Genomic DNA, 18934 nt, shown 5'->3' with positions numbered 1-18934 from the left:
GTACTGGGGAAGCAAACCTTGTGCAGCTTTTCATTCTGGAGATGGGGAGTGGTGGTGGAGGTACTTCAAACAGAAGTCAGAATGTTACCCAGTTAACCCATATCTTTGAGCTTTTACCTGCTGGAACTGATGATGGAAAGATAATAAATGCAGTTCTTGTGACAGTGTAGTTAGTTGTAAACAGAAGTGAGAAATGTTTATTTATGCACTTTATGGTATGGTGAAGTATAGAAGGGGAGGAATGTTCTGAGACACTTCTAGAATACGCTGAATTGGGGCCCAAGTCTGAGACAGTCACCTGCCAGAGGAATATGTCGCTCTGGGCATTCACAGTGACCTGTCCTAAGTGTCAGCTGCATATCTTTTATCTTTGAGGCCTGGTTGTCTCTGGCTTGGTCTTGCTCACCTGTAGCTTCTACAGTGATAATGCAGAAGCATTGCATGGGTGCTTAATGTCATGAATCCCCATCTCCTAGCTGCAGGGTATTAAAGGGTAATCTTATTAGATTGATAGCTTGTACTAGACTGATGACTGCATCTATTCAGATGGAAATCCTTCATGCATTAATATATGATAAGATGCTTTTTTCCTGGGTTGTCATGTATGTTTGCTTTTTTCCCCACCAGATTGGCGCTTACTTTAGCAGCATACTAGCGGAAAAACTGAAACTTAACACTTTCCAGGACACAGGAAAGAAGAAACCACAAGTAAATGCCAAAGACAACTACTGGCTGGTTACTGCTCGGTCTCAGAGTGCAATTCACAATTGGTTCACTGATTTAGCAGGAAGTAAACCACTGACTCTTTTAGCAAAAAAGGTATCAGAATGCTTCTCTCTCTATTTCTTGGGTGTGGGACTGTGCTGAATTGGGCTGTAAGAGCAGGTGCAGTATTTCTGAATGTGCTGTGTGTGGAGTCATGCTGGAGGCAGCTATTGTTGTGCAGCGTGTTCCTTATCTGCAAGGAGGGTGCCTAGGCAAAGGGAACTTTTGATCTAGCTGGTAGAAAGTTTCTTTGAATGACTGTATTTTGGCTCAGGCATGTTCATCTTTTTGACAGCCAGATTCTTTGCCTGTATGCTTCACGTCATACATTCTCTCTCTCAAGCAAAGGAATAGTTTACAGAAATGCTCATGTCTGACAAAGAAATAATTGGCTAGGAAGCCCATGCATTCTTGAAAGAACCTGCCTGCTGACTCCAACACCTTTGTATGCTCTTCACATTTAAATTTGTATTTGTGTTAACAAACTTTGTTAAACAGTCTTAGTTGCATTCTTGTCTTATGTTTTCAATTACGAAGAATTCTTGCTGCTTCGTAGTAGTGTTTGTATAACTGGAAAAGGCAATTCTGAGCTATTGTTTTGGATCCTGCAAGCTGTTCAGAACAGCAGTACAAGATAAATTTGAAATGATTGGTAAAACTCATCCAAGGTAGTGTCTAGAACACAGTAACTGTGTTACTGCTGTTATTCATGCCTTCCTTTTGTGAAGCTCTGTGTACAGGCAGCTAATCTTACAGTATCTGGGAGTTATTCTGAGTATAAATTAAACTGAAACAGGGAACCCTTATTCCAAGACTGTTGAGCTTAAGTGGATCAAAATAACAGAAGGTGCAAGTTTCACCAGTTTTTGGCCTGTTGCCGTGCAACTGGAGAGGAACCTGTGTTGCTTTGCTACCAATAGAGCCACCAAAAAAATGAGCTTTGCTGTGGCAAGCATGCCACCACCTTAAGTTTCCCTCTAACATTCTGAGAGGTTAACTTTGTGACTCAAAGTGCTAGTTATTTCTTTCATTATTTAAGGATTTATTGTAGATATAGATATAAGCAGATGTGTAAACTTGCTGATAACAGTAAAAAAGCATGTTAAGAATACTGAAATTGATTCTGTAGAGTCCCTAGACTGACCACTGAAGAACATTACAGGAAGGGGTTAGTGCTTTGTTTGCTGCTGTCTTCAGCACTGATGCCCCTCTGTTCTCCAAGCACACTGTTAGAAAGGTTGAATGTGCCTGGAAGAGCAATGAGGACATTTTGGGAGGGGACAGTAAGTGTAGCATTTGTGCCTCTACTCCCTTCTGTGTCTGCTGGGTTTGAAATGTCTTGTTCTTATATATGTTACTTTAAAATGCATTTAAGAATTATTCTTCATTCAAGCAAAAAGGTGTAAGGATTGCTGTAACCAAGTAGGTGACTACCTGGAGGCCTTTTGGGACCAGGTGCTCTGCCATATGTGTGGCTACTGCAGGCAGTATTAAGCTGGCCAGGTTTCCTGGTGTGCTCTGGTTATCATAGACTCCTCTGCACCAGGGACACCCATGAGACTGGCAGTGTCTGTGTAATTGAACTGTCACCCAAAAACCTTGATATAACTCCATTTTCCAGAGGTTCTGAGTATCAGCATGCAGGATATTTCTGTGCTTTGGATGTCTTTGGCTGCATTGAGAGGTTTGCTTGTGGCCTGCAGGTAAATCTCAGCTGGGGAAGGATGCTCCTGATGAAACCTGGGGGAGTGGGGGCACTATCTTTTTAGCTCTCCAGGTCACTCTCTGGGTAGCATGGGATTTGGCAGCTGAAGGCTGGGGTAGCCCACAGGTGCCAGCTGCTGTCTGGGCTGTGTGCTATAACTTGCTTCCTGTTTCATTTCAGGTTCCTATTCTCAGTAAAAAAGAAGATGTTTTTGCTTACTTGGCAAAATATTCTGTGCCACTGCTGCGAGCAGCATGGCTGATCAAAATGACATGTGCCTACTACGCTGCTATTTCTGAAGCTAAAATCAAGAAACGCCAGGCCACTGACCCAAATATTGGTAAATAATAATCTGTAATGTCTAAATGCATAATATTAACTGAAGAGGCCCGCTCCTCTTGTTCGCAGCTTCAGTGTTACTATGTATCCAGAGAGGAAACTTTGTAGTGGGAAGGGGAATAAAAAGTCTTTTAAATCAATTTCACATAGAAATGTGTGTCAGAAAGTACAAAGAGCCATGCAGCATAAATACTGCTCTGTTGGCTGCTTCTCCTCCCAGCTGATTCCACCTTGAGTCTCCAGGGGCAGCATCTGAGGAGATGACTGTGCTACATCTTCACCACTAACACTAGTCTCTGTGGGGATAGCAGGAGTGCTGGGATAAATGTTACCAGGAAACGGACAGAACTGCTAATGTAAAGAACCTGGAATGAAGTGTAAATTTCAAAACTTATTTATTAGAACATAGGTGGCAATGTATTTATTTGAAGTACTGACCTTTAGTGACACAGTCTGGCACTAAGCCAGTGGGCCAAACAACTTTATTGTCAAAGTTGGAGTTTTACTGTCACAATTTAAACATGGTACTTACAGCTCTTCTACTGTCTGGAATGAACCTTTTCCTTCTTTGTCATTGAAATAACTATGCTCAGATGATTTCACTGCTGCTTAGCAGCATCTCTGTACTGCTGTGAGAAATATCTGCTTCTTCCTGCCAAGTTGTTCTGTTGTTTCTTTCAAACTTTGCTTTGTGGTGTTTGTGTTTGTGATGTTTGTTGTTTTTTTATTTTCTTTTATCTTTTAGACTCATAGGACTCATTTTCACTTTGAGTACCTAGTCAGATCCACAAAAATATGTTTTCTGTTTTCTGGCAAACATACTATGTTTGTTCTTTGGTGATAACTTAAAAGTATTTTTAAAAATCAGTCTGATTTTTAGAAATAGAGGGCAAGGGGGATTCCACATATGGGGGTGGCAAGAAAGAAGAGAGACACGTGTCCAGGTATCAAGTCAGGCTGGTTTCTCCATTGGTGGATGAGCTCTGGGAGGCTGCTGTGCTGGGTTAGGTTCTCTGAGGTGAGTTCAGTGTTATTTTGATGGGATACCAGCACAGTTCCCCACTCCTTCTTCTGACACAGATGGATTCAGGCTTCTTTGAGCTATTTTGGTGCTACTGAGAGGGGCTGGGTGGCTTGCTCTTTCCTTCTCTTAAATTCCCCTTCTGTCCTTCGCACCAAGGGATGCTGAAAGAGCCCCTCTCTCCAACGTCTCAGTTTGTCTTTCCTTTTCTCTTGAATGACGTAAGCACTTTCTGGAGTAGACCCTAGTAGGAGACTCAGAGCAGGCAGTGAGAGTGGGCTGATGCTTTCCCAATCTGTCATAAATAGCTCTGCTAGTTGTAAGAGAGCACTTGTGGCTCTTTTAGAGGAGTGAAATAGTGATGCTGTGTGCCAAGACCAGGGCTGTTCTTTGCATGGGACATGCACTCATTAGGGTGTACTTAAACACCCTCTTTCTTGGGTGTGGGGAGAAAGGCTAGTGAGGAGGTGAAGAAAGCTAGTGTTGTGCACTCTGTTGTGATAAATTAATCTAGACCTAGTTTGCTATGACTGGTATTAGTAGCTCTGTAAAATAAAAGGAGTTTATGCTTTTCGGGAAAGTGCAGTGCAGTTGCATGTGTTGGGTATAGTCAAGTCTTCCTGCTCCAGGCTGGTGCCATGCACACTCACTGTACAGCGAGGGCGAACAAAGCCAGTAAGAGTGTCTGTGGGCTAAGGTGCCTGACTTTTATCAGCAAGTGTTCTGAGACAGGTTACTGGAGATTACGTCCTCTGTCCAAATCTCCTGCTTTGCAAAGGTTGCTGAGAGCTGTTTGGGGAGTAGTTTGCTGTGTGTTGCTGAACAGCCTTTGACAGTTCCCAAAATGTTTTTTATCTGTGCCTCAGGTAACAGAAAGGCAGTTGCATTGTTTCTAACTCAGTGGCACAGAGATACTAGTAATTGCTTTGGGAAAATCATTCTTTTATGCTGTCATGTGAAGTAAGTTTGAGGTAGTGGATTTGGAATTGTTTTTCCAAAAGTGAGCAGATGTTTGAAGTAAATGTAGACAAAATGTTCTATGAAAACACTAAAGCCCACTAGCTTCACACAGAAGTTTCAGTGGATTTGGATAGAAAAGCATTCAACTTATAGTCTGTGTATGTTGACAGAAATGCCAGAACTGCCAATTACAAATGCAAAGGGAAAAAAGAATAAAAGCACTAGCTGATGTCTGAGGTGAGTAGTAAACAGTGAAAATAGTTGTGAGAGTGGTAGTTCCTGTAACTCTGACAGTAAACAGGCTTGCGTTGTCAAAGCAACTGTGTTATGTATTCATAAAGAGTATGCTCTTCCAAAATGTGCTGCACGCTTATTAAATACAGTTCTGTCAAATGTTTGTCTCTGAGATACCAACAAATATCCTTGGTTGTTCCAGTTACTGTTAAGGGGATACCTTCCTAATAATTCCTCTTTTCCCAGAGCTTTATGTACTTTTGTTCACTAGTTTCTCCAGTCTATGCAAAATACAGGATCACTGCTGAAGCACAGAGAAAAACTGATCATTTTTAATAGGTTTGTGCATCTGCTGAACAGCACCTACTAGCTTATGTAGGGCAAAGGAAAGATAATCAGTCTTACTTGCAGACCTCTGCACCGTGCTGGTTACTCTGACCTGATAAACTGCTCCTGAGCTTTTGTGTTCTTGTCAGAGTAAAAATCTGGAGGAGTTGTCTATTTCAGGGTGGTTACAGAAAGAACAGTTTTATATCCCTTTGCTTGTACAAAGTCCTGTTGATTTTTATATTGCCTGTATTTGGAGGAGGAAGGAAGAGGGGAGTAAAGGTCCACATGGAAGGAAGTAATGAAGTGTATTTATTTTATCTATTTCAAGGCTGTTTTGTGGCTGAGTGCTGAATCTGATGAAAGAGACAGGTGATTCCCTAAAGGCACACCCGTGTCAGTGCTTTTTATGTCATGCTAAGCTGGCATGCTGCTTGCACACTTGACAGTGTTTTGAGACCAACACACAAGGGAGGCATGTGAGAAGACCATTAATTCACGATAGGTGCCACATTACACAGCTGAGAGTTAATGTTTTGGAGGAATATTTTTGGTGATAAGGGCAATGTAAGTTTGCTTCAGTTCTCATTGTGAAGGAAACCTTTTGTCACCTTAAGTATCTAATTTTAAACTTCTTTTATAGAATGGACTCAAATTATAACTAAATACCTTCGAGAGCAACTGGCAAAGGTTGCGGAGTTCTATCATGTGACTTCCAGCCAAGGCAACAGCTCTGTAGTGATGCCTCAAGAGATGGAACAAGCACTGAAACAGTGGGAATATAATGAAAAATTGTCATTTTATATGTTTCAGGTAATACTTTTAAGAAGTGCATGATTTTTTTTTGTTTGTGTTTTTTTAAATTTTTTTTTAATTTTTTTTTTTAAATTTTTTTAGGTTACCATTCTTGGAAAGTTCAATTTTAGAACTTAATGGTACCTTTTGTCATAAGACTTGCATAAATTGTAAATGCTAATTCATTTTAATGATTTGCTATCTGAAAAAGCTTTGATTTGCTTAGTGTGCTTGATTGCTATTGCAGCAATGTACTCAAATTACTCTCTCTTCTACATCATTCCATCTTTTAAGGGTGTTTTTAATGATTGTGGATCAGGCTGAGGCCACTGTGGAACATCAAGCCATGGGTGTGAGAGTGGTGGCCTGGCTGCTTGGTCCCACATCGTTTCAGGCCAGAATAACTCTCTGGTTGTTTCTACTCAAGGACAGAAATGGCAGAAGGGTTGCTGGAAGGGAGTCTGGCTGTCAGCAGTATGTCAGGCAGCCTGCTAAATTTGAACTGCAGAGATCATTGATGTACACAATTGCTTCCCTGTCCATAGGACTGCCATGAGGATGGCTTGTTCCTGCATGTGTGGTGGTGGTTGAGGGTTTTGGCTTTGTGCTGGCATGGGCAATGAGAGCTAAGCCAGGAACGAAATAAAACTTGTAGTTACACACCTGCTTGTTTAGTGCTCCTAGCTGATATGTGATGTGTAATTTTAAATCCTTTAAGGAAGGAATGCTTGAGAGACATGAATATTTGACATGGATACTGGATGTTTTGGAAAAAATCAGACCCACTGATGATGATCTTCTTAAGCTGTTGTTGCCGCTCATGTTGCAGGTACCTGCATGCTTTAAAGCCAAAATTAATACAAGTATGATTTGTACTTGTGAAATGATTTTTATATTTGTGGTGGTAAAATTTAAATGAACATTTTTACTTAGGATGTGTATGGAAATACATTGCATGGTGCATGTTTGTAATTTATAAACACCTTTGAAAGGTTCATGCTTTGTGATCTTTAACTTGAGTAGCTAGCAGGAATCTGTTACTGTAAATGGTCCTGGAGGGCAGATGAAATTTTTAAGAGGCAGAAATGCAGATTTGCATTTGAGCTGCTCTTCTCTTTTTTTTGAATACTGGACTCTTAAATATTGGAGGTGATCCCTTCCAGTTTATTCATGTCCAATGTCAGATTGTTGAAGAATATGAATACCTGGAGTAGACTGTGTAGTGAACTATGCATTTTTTCTAAATTTCAGTATTCAGAAGAGTTTGTTCAGTCAGCTTACCTATCCCGTCGCCTTGCTTATTTTTGTGCCAGACGCCTATCTTTATTGCTAAGTGATGGTCCTAACCTTGTAGCTGCACATTCTCCTCATATGATTATTGGACCAAGTAACCCTCCTCTGGCAGCCCCAAGTCCAACTGCCCCATGTCCCATGGTGAGCCCGGTACAGCTGGCCTGCTCAGATTTCCTCTCCTGCCCTCAACACCGTCCACTGGTATATGGACTTAGTTGTATGCTGCAGGTAGGCCAATGTTCTGTTGCTCTGTGTTTTCAAGGCTCTTTGTTTTCTTGTTTCAAGGCTATAACCATTCAGTTTATTGGAAAGCAGTGGATTTTGGGTGTGACAAGTTGTGCTAGTTGTGGCTTGAAGTACCTCTCTCCATTAAAGGGTGAAAACTGAGTGAGTGTGAGGTGAGCGGGAGGGTGGATTCTGCACACTGTCTGAGGCGTGATGGTGGAGCCACCTGGAGAAGCTTGTGTTGCCTGCTACACCTCTGCTGTGGGAAGGAGCAACTCTGCTGCCAGGAATGGCCTAGCCTTTGCTCTGTGGTGGAAAGTTTCTGGTTGCAGTAACGGTCTGCACATCTCATTGTGTTCTCATCACAAGTGAACCCGTGTGGTTCTGCCAGACCCCATCTGCCTGCTGAGTGTGGCTGGACAGAAGACAGCATCACCTAACTCCTGCAAGCTCTAACTTTCGAGGATTTCCTTGCTTCTTTCAGCCTGTCACTGATGCTTAGTGCCACTGCAGGCTGTTTAATTTTGGTTTTGTCAGAATTATGAGCAGTTTATATTGCCTTATCAACTTCCACATTTTTTTAAACTGTGTAACAGAAGAGACTGTTCACTTGTGCCTGTTGCTTGGCAATAGCAGAATTGTCGAGAGAGTAATTATTTTCTAAAAAAGGATTTGTATGAAGCGTTGCAGTTGTTTACCTTCTCTGTGCTGACCTGGTGAGACTTCCTCCAACCCTCCTGCTGTTTGTTCAGTTGTCTTTCTCTGGGGGTTGCACAGAGATATGCTGGAGGTGGTACCAGGAGTGTGCTGATGTTCATGGGATCACAAAATCACAAATGGATGAGGTCAGCAGGGACCTCTTCAGATGATGTTGTCCACCCTGCCCTCCCCAGACAGGGTCAGCTAGAGCAGATTCCCCAGGACCATGTTCAGCTGGATTTTTAACATCGCTACCACCATTCTGGGCAAACTCTTTCAGTGCTCAAACACCCCACAGGAAAAGAGTACTTTTTCATGTTATGCAGCTCCCTCTCTGAGGGCTGCTGCTTTCTGACAGTTGTCAAAGTCCAGAGCCTGGAGGCAAGCCGGATTATATGTAGGGAAGGCTCAGTCAGTGCTCTCTGAGGAAAGAAAGTGGGAGAATATTTGCATCTCTCTCTCTCTGCTTCTTTCTCTAAGCTGAACACCAAAATTGCTTCTTTTTTTCTAAAGCCCTTCATATTTCACAGAAAGGATCTGACTGAAATTAACCTTTGGTGATGTTCTTTGATGGCGTTGTGAAAGCAATACAAAAGGGAATTGAACACATATATATTTAAATATTTTTTAAAATAAGAAGGAGAATAATGCAGTAGTTGAATTTCCTCAAATGGATGTTGCAATGTAATTGTGCATAGGCCTGTCTTTTTGTTTCTTTCACTGTAATAGTTAGACTGAAAGTGATTCTAGTGTGTTATTGTTGGTATTGTTTATCACACATGTTCAGAAAAATAAATGACTTCTGTTTTGTACTGTTGCTTGCAGACTGTAACGCTTTGTTGTCCAAGTGCCTTGGTGTGGAATTATTCCACAAATGAAAATAAGAGCATTAATCCAGGTTCACCTCTGGATTTACTTCATGTTGCTCCATCTAGTTTGCCTATGCCAGGTGGAAATTCAGCATTTAATCAGCAGGTAAGCTTTTTTCATTATTGGATTATTAAGATCTGTTTTATATTTCAAATAATGATTTGTGAGTATTAGGACTACAGCCAAGTTTAGATACTTCTGTAGGTATAGTTTCAAGACTAGTGTTGTTCTAGTTTTTGATGACCTTACTTTGTACTTCATTCAGGTACCAATTTTATGAAAATATCAGGTATTTTATTTATGTTCAGATGTTTTCTGTTATTAAACTGAAATTACTTTAAGATGTAAAATGGCAATAAGAGGAAGCTTGGTGTACCATTGTCGTGGTTTAAACCCAGTCAGGTAACTTGTTCACTCACTCCCAGTGAGTGGTGCCGAGCTGACAACAATCAAGGTCCGTGTCCGTCTCCCCCCCCCCCCTGCACCGGGGCTCTCCCCTTCCCCGCTCCCGGAGGAACGGGGAGGAGGATCGAGAGAGTGCAACTCCTACGGGTTGAGACAAGAACAGTCCAGCAACAAATCACCACCGCTACTATCAGCTAAAACAATGATAAGGGAAAATAACAAGGGAAGAGAATACGATACCACCGGCCAAGAAAACGAGTTCCACCCAGAAGCTCCTGTCCTTCCGGGTAACTCCCAGTTACCCCCCACCCCGGGCATGACGTGCTGTGGTATGGAATACCTCCCCGGCTAGCCCGGGTCAGGCGCCCCGTCTCTGCTTCCTCACAGCTTCCCCTCCTCCCTGGCAGAGCATGAGCCTCACAGAGTCCTTGGTCAGGGTAAACATCACTTAGCAACAACCGACAACATCGGCTTCACCAACGCTGTTCTCAAACTAGAAGTCAAAACACAGCACTGCACCAGTTAACACAAAGGAAAAAACATGACTGCTACTGCTGAACCCAGGACATTATCCACCCCTTATTCCATACCATTCACGTTGTGCTCAGATCCCACATTTTCAATACACCATCGCTCTCCCACATATATACATCCATATACATACAGACCAAGAGGAAAAAATCATTCTCTTAGTGCATGGACCAATCCCTATAATGCTGCTGAGTCCATTCGGTCCATGATGTTCCAAGTTCATTCTCTGTTGGGATGATGGCTGGAGGGAAGTCAGGGCCAGTCGCTGGTGACCTGGAGACATCTAGTTGATGGGCTATAAAAGCATTACACAGCAGGCAACAGTATACAATTGAGTTCACTGGCTGTTTTCCCCTAAAATCAAATCCCCTTGAGGTATACATCGGACTTCCCCATCTTCCCGCATTACCCACCAAGTATATCCAGGTCCCTGAGCAAAAGCAATCCCACGAGTGGGTTTGCCTTTACCTGAAGCAGGAATAACCCAGACTGTCTTCCCCAGCAAATTCTTCATATGCACCACAGGAACTTTGTCCCCCTCTACAATATGTAAAAGTTCTGACTGGGCTGGGCCAGCCCTGTTGGCAGATCCTCTGGTGTTGACCAACCAGGTGGCCTTTGGTAAATGTGTATCCCAATGCTTGAAAGTTCCCCCACCCATCGCTCTCAGTGTAGTTTTTAACAGCCCATTGTACCGTTCGATTTTCCCAGAGGCTGGTGCATGGTAGGGGATGTGATATACCCACTCAATGCCATGCTCTTTGGCCCAAATATCTATAAGGTTATTCCGGAAATGAGTCCCATTGTCTGATTCAATTCTCTCTGGGGTGCCGTGTCGCCACAAAATCTGTTTCTCAAGGCCCAGGATAGTGTTCCGGGCAGTGGCATGGGGCACAGCATATGTTTCCAGCCACCCGGTGGTTGCTTCCACCATGGTAAGCACATGGCGCTTGCCTTGGCGGGTTGGTGGCAGTGTGATATAGTCAATCTGCCAGGCCTCCCCATATTTATACTTCAACCATCGCCCTCCATACCAAAGAGGCTTTAACCGCTTGGCTTGTTTAATTGCAGCACATGTTTCACACTCATGAATAACCTGGGCAATAGTGTCCATTGTTAAGTCCACCCCTCGGTCACGGGCCCATCTGTATGTTGCATCTCTGCCCTGATGGCCTGAAGTGTCATGGGCCCACCGGGCCAGAAATAATTCACCTTTATGTTGCCAATCTAAGTCCATCTGAGCCACTTCAATCTTAGCCGCTTTATCCACTTGTTGGTTGTTCTGGTGTTCCTCAGTGGCCCGACTCTTGGGTACAAAAAGAACTGTCGTGGTTTAAACCCAGTCAGGTAACTTGTTCACTCACTCCCAGTGAGTGGTGCCGAGCTGACAACAATCAAGGTCCGTGTCCGTCTCCCCCCCCCCCCTGCACCGGGGCTCTCCCCTTCCCCGCTCCCGGAGGAACGGGGAGGAGGATCGAGAGAGTGCAACTCCTACGGGTTGAGACAAGAACAGTCCAGCAACAAATCACCACCGCTACTATCAGCTAAAACAATGATAAGGGAAAATAACAAGGGAAGAGAATACGATACCACCGGCCAAGAAAACGAGTTCCACCCGGAAGCCCCTGTCCTTCCGGGTAACTCCCAGTTACCCCCCACCCCGGGCATGACGTGCTGTGGTATGGAATACCTCCCCGGCTAGCCCGGGTCAGGCGCCCCGTCTCTGCTTCCTCACAGCTTCCCCTCCTCCCTGGCAGAGCATGAGCTTCACAGAGTCCTTGGTCAGGGTAAACATCACTTAGCAACAACCGACAACATCGGCTTCACCAACGCTGTTCTCAAACTAGAAGTCAAAACACAGCACTGCACCAGTTAACACAAAGGAAAAAACATGACTGCTACTGCTGAACCCAGGACAACCATATTGTGAGGTGCCACTTTTCACACATGCTGAAAGTTAACTTTTGCTCAGTTCAGTATAAGGAAAAACGTTTTATTGCACAAGGAGATCCGTAACATGTTGAAAAAACATTTGAACAGAATGTACTTCAGTTTGTTGTTGCCAAATGTAGGGAGTGTTGTGGAACACCGTAGGGTACCTTGCTCCTGCCGAGAAAGCTGTCATAAGCTTAAAATGAAAATAGAGACTTCCAACCACTAGCTAATTAGCAGCTTTTTTTTTTTTTTTTTTTACAGGTTCGGGCAAAGATATATGAAGTAGAACAGCAGATAAAACAAAGAGGTCGTGCTGTGGAGGTGCGGTGGTCTTTTGACAAGTGCCAAGAATCAGCTGCAGGTAAGAGAACTCAAATGTTGGAGCTTTATGGTTTATATCTGTTCTTCTTTGAGTGTAATCCCATTGCACCAGAATTAATGCTAGAAATAGATTTGAGAGATGGATGTAATGCAGAGTCTTCCTGTGTAAAATATTTTACCTTAACCCTCTCTTCTCTCTAACTTCCACCTCTAGGGGTGACCATTAGCCGTGTTCTGCACACCTTAGAAGTGTTGGATCGACATTGTTTTGACAGATCAGATTCCAGCAATTCAATGGAGACACTTTATAATAAGATTTTCTGGGCAAATCAGAATAAAGATAACCAAGAGGTAATGGCTCCATTCTCCTCTCACTTCATAATCTGTAGACAATGGATTTTATTTTTACTTCTGAGAATTGTATATATGTGTATATTTGATGCAAAAGCTTTGTGTCTCCTTTGTGTATTTTTTTTAACTACTTGACATTTGTTCTATTAGAAGACAACAGCTCTTTGCTGTTGAATTGAATTCTTCAGTTCTATGTACTGTAAACCTCATTTAGGAGAAGTGATCTATCAAGGTTTTGTGGTTTGTTTTTTTGAGTGCTGCCAAGTAGAACTCCAGATTATTGTTTGATAACAACTTTTGCATCTATTGCAGAAAGTAGTAAATTAATAGGTTATTGTGTATAAAAAACTATTCTAAAACTACTCTTATGTTTTTTATATTTTAATGTGATATTGGTATTGACATTTACCTATGCTCACAGAACCATTTTCAGAGATCATGAAAAACTGCCAGAAATCTTTAACGTTTTACATTCCCCACCCTACATCTGCAGCGCAGATGATAATGTCATTGGATCTATGTATGTCAATACATAGAAATGCCTTGGAAAGTGTTTTGTGAAAAGAAGAAATAGCCAGCTTTGATAATACACTATTGAAGTAGAATTTTAAAGTGGAAAATATTAGTAAATCTGTCAGAGCTGCTCATGTTAATGGTTTAAAAAATGTTACGCAGAATATCTTGTTTTTTGAGTACCCCTGGGTTTTGTTCATGACTGTTCTCAGCGATCGGTGGCCATAGCACAAGACCCCCTATTGCCCAGAAATACCTTATAATTGTCAATCAGCACTGGAATAACTTTGCAATAAACCAGCAGAATATAATGTTGGCGGTAACAGTATATCCAGAGAGGTATACCTGCCAACCTGTGTATGTGAAGCTGAGAACCAGTAGGTAGGAGTGCAAAGCTTTCCAGAGTTGTTGTATTTCAAATACACTATTATGGTACTGAGAAAGAAATAGAGGAAGGAGAGCTGTTACAGCAGGCAGATGACGTTGCTGAAACTTCTTAACTCTAGTGCTTAGATGAAATCAAGTGTTTAACATGCAAGGACTTTTATATTTTTAAAATGGGTAGGTTGTAATATGCTTTATTACTCGAGCACTGACTTTTTTTCATTCACTTTTGGAGTCAGATGATATGGTTCTGTGCTGGTCTCCTTCTGCAGCTGTGTTTGTGTCTTTTTGTCTTTCTCCCTGTCGTAAAAGTTTTTTTTCTGACTTCCAGCTACAATTGTATTAACAAACAGGTTTTTTTTTTTTTGGTCTTAAAAAGCAGTATTGGGAAGGAGACTTCTGAAAGAATTGTTTTGTTCTTATTGTAGGTTGTCTGCTATTAGTGCCTTTGGCTTATGGTACTTCATGACTTGAGGTTGGGTTGCTTTGAAAACATGCCTGTTTTGGCCCCTAAACAGCTCTCTAAAAGATGTGCTCTTCACTTCTGGATACCAAACATATATGGAGTTTTGTCTAATTAATTTGCAGGGCTACCTGTCTCCTATACATTTTACTCTGAGGTGAAGAATGCTGAGTAGGAATAAAGTATTCTTATACATAAGTGACGATATGCCTGTGTGCACAGCAGTCACAGGAGACTGTAAGGAGAGCAGAAGCAAAGAAGATGCTGAGTTCTTTGTGAGGGAAGAAAACTGTGAAAGTTTCTAGGTCTGAAAACTGGGTCTGGAGCTGATATGAAATTAAACTTTAAAATGATCTGCAGCTTCTGAACTAAGCTATCTCTGGAGTTTTCAAGGCAGTTGTTTCTTGGCTTGAACTTAGCTTTTGGCAGCTGGACAAGAGATTGCGTTGGGATGCTGGATGCCTCGTTGATAGTACATGTGCATTTTGACATTTGAACTTCCAAAGTTCCATTCGAGTGACCAGTGTTAACTGCTTAGCTGCTTACATTCCAGCAGGCTGGCATGACCGCCCAGGGCGGGCAAAGCCCAGCAGCGCGTCTTGAAGGAGGGCTGCTGAGCCGTCAGGCGGCCGCTGGATGTCGGCACCTCCCTGAACCCATTGCACAAAGGCTCAGCCGCTGCAGGGATGTCGCCGCAGGCAGTGCTGTTTGTCTCTGTTTCATTCCTCCTTAATAAACTTGGGTTGCTTTTTTCCTTGGCAGAAAAGGCCATAATCTATGAGGTTGAGTACGCCGTTTTCAGCTGGAAACTTGTGTAAGTCTATAAGGACTTCCGGTTTGTAAAGAAGATGTCCATTACCTGTATGTCTGCCTACTGAGGTAGTTATTTAAAGGAAAATGTGCTTTGAAGGACAGCTATCTACTACCCCTGTTTTGATCTAGCCTGACTGGAACATAATTGGTACCTACTTCCTGTCCATTTTTCCTGCTGGATAGCAAAATGTTGTTGTGAAGGCTGCAGATGATAGCAATGCAAGCACTGCTTCAAAGCACTGGACGTGTGCTGGCATTGATGGAAGCTGGCTCATGCTACAAAGTACTTAGGTTATGAGAGAGACTGAAAACAGAAAAATGTGCTCAGGATACTGCTTTTGTACACACTATTGATTTCTTTAGAGTTGTTTTAATATATAACTTGTGACTTCCAAGTGTCAGAGCAAAAGTAAGACTTGGTGGAGGGGGCTGAAATTAGGGAGGGTGGGTAGGTAGGTGTAGAAAGTTTGCCGAGAGTCCCGATATCCTGGGCCCTGCAGGGGGCAGAGCTGCTCCTCATCCCACAGGGAGATGCAGAGGAGTGATACTGAAGGCTGGAATCTGATGACATTGCTGATGGAATGTGAGAGTGCCAAATGGAGGAAAATCTGGAGTGAGGGGCTGAGCTGCGGCCATAGGTTGAGTGAGTAGGACAAACAGGGCAGATGGGTGTCAGGCACTGAACTGACCTCAGATTTTGAGCACCATGTTGCACATGACAGAGGTGGCACACTGAAGCTGTGTGAGAAAATGTGATGTTAAATCGACATTTGGCCAGATCCAGAACAAACCCTCATTTTGAGCACAAGAATGTGCTCTACCCTTGACCTTGAGAGAGGCCACAGAAGTGGGAGGTGAATCCAGTGCATCTCTATTGACTTGGAGAAGACACAGCATGGAGGAGCAACAATTATATTTTTAAATGCTACATTACTAAGCAGACTTTAAAGAGGAGATAAGAATTGTGTTGCTGTTTTTTACTGACTGTCCCTGTGTCTTAAGAGTGATGGTCCCTGTGTAATCCCATGTGAATACCGTCACCTGAGCCTTAATCATGGATCACACATGGTTTAGTGGTGGACTTGGCAGTGCAGGGTTAGTGGGTGGACTGGATGATTTTAAAGGTCTTTTCCAGCCTAAAAGACTGTATGATTCTGTCACAGCCTGGGTGCTCTTGTGTGGTAGGTTTCCTTACAGGCATGGGCCTTCCATCCGTCAGGCTCTTTGTGCAACCCAAAAAGTAGCACTTATTACATCTGTCAGAAGCTCAGCTTTTTATCCATGAAGCGTCGAATAATAATAACAATTGTTGAATTGTTTTGGTGTGAAGGCTTGACAGCAAATGTAATATCATAATTACTATGGTGAGAATGATGCTACATTGTGATAGAGACCGTGTGCACAGGGAGTCATGCAAGAGACCTTTTATTTTTAACTCTTCTTCGCTGACTTCTCAGTAGATTTGGCTGCATAGGAGGACTTGAAATATAGAAATCCATGATATGGCAAAAGGCAGTATATGCACTTTCTTTTGAGATGGTAAGAGAAAACTACTGGCCTTTTTTAGAGCCACAGGTATTTCCCTGACATTTCCTTACCTCAAAACATCAGTGCTTAACTACAGAATGATTACCACTGTGGTGGTGATCTTTAAATAAATAATTCCAGCGAACAGTTTGTATTGCTACCATACAGTTTTAAATTAGAGTAAAATTGTGTTGCACTCGTGCAGATTTGGAACACCTTTGATTCCTCTCCACCCTCTTTTAAAGATCGCTCCCTCTGGGTCAATTTGTGAAAAAACAGAGTCCTCAGAAGAGTGAGGTAGAGAATGCAATAGTGACTTTCTCATAAAAATGCTGGTGCAGACTCCCCTTTGAGTTCATCTGTGGCTTCAACCCACTCAACTTGTGGTCTATCTGTATTTTATTATCTGTCATAGTCTTATCTGTCACAGGTGCAACTAAGGAAGGGAATTGAGAAAGGCTCCCCCCCCCCCCCCCCCCGCCAACTCTGTCTTTAACCTGTTTAGTTTTTGAATGGTTGGTGAGACTTTTTACCTTTGCCTCCTGTGTAGAAAAACAATTTCATTAAATACAACTTGAAATACACCTGATCAGGGATACCTGATAAGTAAAGCATCATACCAGTATTTTCTAGCTAGTATGCAGCGGTAAATGGATGAAAGGAGAGAGTGCTTGATTTTTTTTAAGGACCAATAGTGAATTTCTTAAGATCGTTATGGAGATTCCCAAAACTTCATAGATATTTGTGCGCTTGGATTGCTTTTAAAGTTTAGCTCTCTGCACTTGTAGTTAGGTCTTGCTTCTCATATTGTCTTTGAAGTCCAGCTGAATTCTTATGACGCCAAGAGATGTTTTTCATTCTAGAGTGAAAAAGTCCTGTTTTGAACTTGGTTCTCACAAGCAGGGCTTGTTACAAATGCAGAGAGTTAATATTTGTCCTTCTGAGATCACTTTGCTGGAAATTAAACAAACAACAACATGCCCAGCCAACCGTGCTGTGCCTGTGGGAAAGGAGGGCTAACTGTGCCTTCTCAGTTAGTAAGCTGCAGTTGAATGGTTCATTACTACATATGGGAGGTGAATCTGAGCATATTGGGATAATGGATGCGTAAGAGAGACAAGATAAGCAAAATCAAACAGGATTTATGTATCTGCAGAATCAGAGTCTGTTTCCACAAGCACTGAGAAAACAGAGCATGTTCTGAGCATTCTTGTAGCATTTTTAATAATGCAGTCAGCATGGCTTCAGTTGGTCGAATTGCTTAGTTATCTGAAGTTTGTTTGCATGGGTATTTTCACCCTTTATTATTTCAGCAACTCCAACACCTTATTTCTGCTCACCTAAGTATCTAAGGGAATTAAAGTACAAAATCTTGCTGGAAGGGAAAAATTTATTCTTTGACTTAAGTAACAGCCAGGACTCTTGGAAAAAAGACATGACTTGGTTTTTCTTTTTGTATTAGACAACTTCAAAGTGGTGGTTAATATTTTGTTGAAACGGTCTCAAAATTTAAGCAAATATGCAAGCTGTGCTCCAATAAAAAGGTTTGTCCTTGGGCAGTTGCTAGCACTGTGGTGTGTATATAGAGCTTGCATACTATCCTGTAACAGCTTTGTCCCTGTTGTGCTCCAGACATGTTTCTTCATATTCCATATTTTAGTCTGCACTGCCAGTGTCCCTTGATCTAAAAACCCCAAACTTTTGAGGACAATTTTTGTTACAGATACGGAGATGTATTTTCAGATGGAACGAGCTGTCCTAACTGTTTCTGTGAGCAGAGCATAGATCTGGGATTCTGAGCCAGGCCCCGTTTTTATTTTCCCAGCAAAAGTCTTGATAGTGTTTGTGTTCCTGGCTCTTGTCTTCTTTCCTCCCCATTCTCTTTAGAAAGATGGGTTGTACTAATAAACACTGCTGTATTGTACCCTTCTTTGTCCCTTTTAATAAAAACATCGCTTCTGAAATCCCTTTCTTGTCATCCCTTTTCTTAGAAAGCTGAACTGGAGATTTTTGTTAAAATGTTAATTTTATTTCACTGAGGAATTAATTTGAAAATACTAACTGGAATTGCATTTGCAAATTTATTTAGATAGTCTGACTTAAAAAAGAAAACAAAAAAGCTGAATGTTTAAAGGGAATATTCTTAAGATAAAATTCCACAACACTAGAAATAAAGCAGCTCTGTGTTTTGAGACTGAACTCTATCATACTAGGAAGCAATCAGACTTTTTGTTGGTTGTTTTTTTTGTTAACTGTCATGATTTAAGGACAGAATGGCTTCCTGCGGCATTGACTTGACTTGCAATAAGCATCTGCTCAGATTTGTTGAGTGATTTAATTGAATACATTTGTTCAATATCTTCCTGTTTTGAAAGGAACAGGGTTAGCCATATAAATACATATATCCATATATGTACACACACGCATCTGTGTACATATAGATATGTATATATAAAGT

At 42.0% G+C, this 18934-nt stretch overlaps 1 protein-coding gene across 17 annotated transcripts in view; it reads left to right on the top strand.

The window, feature by feature from the left end:
- MED12L (mediator complex subunit 12L) overlaps positions 1-18934 on the top strand; it is a 154561-nt gene that overhangs the window by 9681 nt on the left and 125946 nt on the right. For all 17 annotated transcript variants that reach the window (XR_009743214.1, XR_009743218.1, XR_009743217.1 and 14 more), the window contains exons 3-10: positions 628-819; positions 2651-2810; positions 5995-6164; positions 6865-6975; positions 7398-7667; positions 9189-9338; positions 12366-12465; positions 12640-12776. Coding sequence is in view for 10 of the 17 variants with exons in the window: in XM_061452722.1 (XP_061308706.1) it covers positions 628-819; positions 2651-2810; positions 5995-6164; positions 6865-6975; positions 7398-7667; positions 9189-9338; positions 12366-12465; positions 12640-12776 (1290 nt within the window). In the remaining 7 variants the exon portion in view is untranslated. The remainder of the gene's footprint in view (positions 1-627; positions 820-2650; positions 2811-5994; positions 6165-6864; positions 6976-7397; positions 7668-9188; positions 9339-12365; positions 12466-12639; positions 12777-18934) is intronic.

This window comes from Pezoporus flaviventris, unplaced genomic scaffold, assembly GCF_033815535.1.
Source record: "Pezoporus flaviventris isolate CSIRO_AGI_PZ_B2104156 unplaced genomic scaffold, CSIRO_AGI_Pfla_v1 ptg000013l, whole genome shotgun sequence".
NCBI classification, from domain to species: Eukaryota; Metazoa; Chordata; class Aves; order Psittaciformes; family Psittacidae; genus Pezoporus; species Pezoporus flaviventris.
Note: the sequence above shows the minus strand (reverse complement) of the source record. Positions and strands in the feature narration are given on the sequence as shown.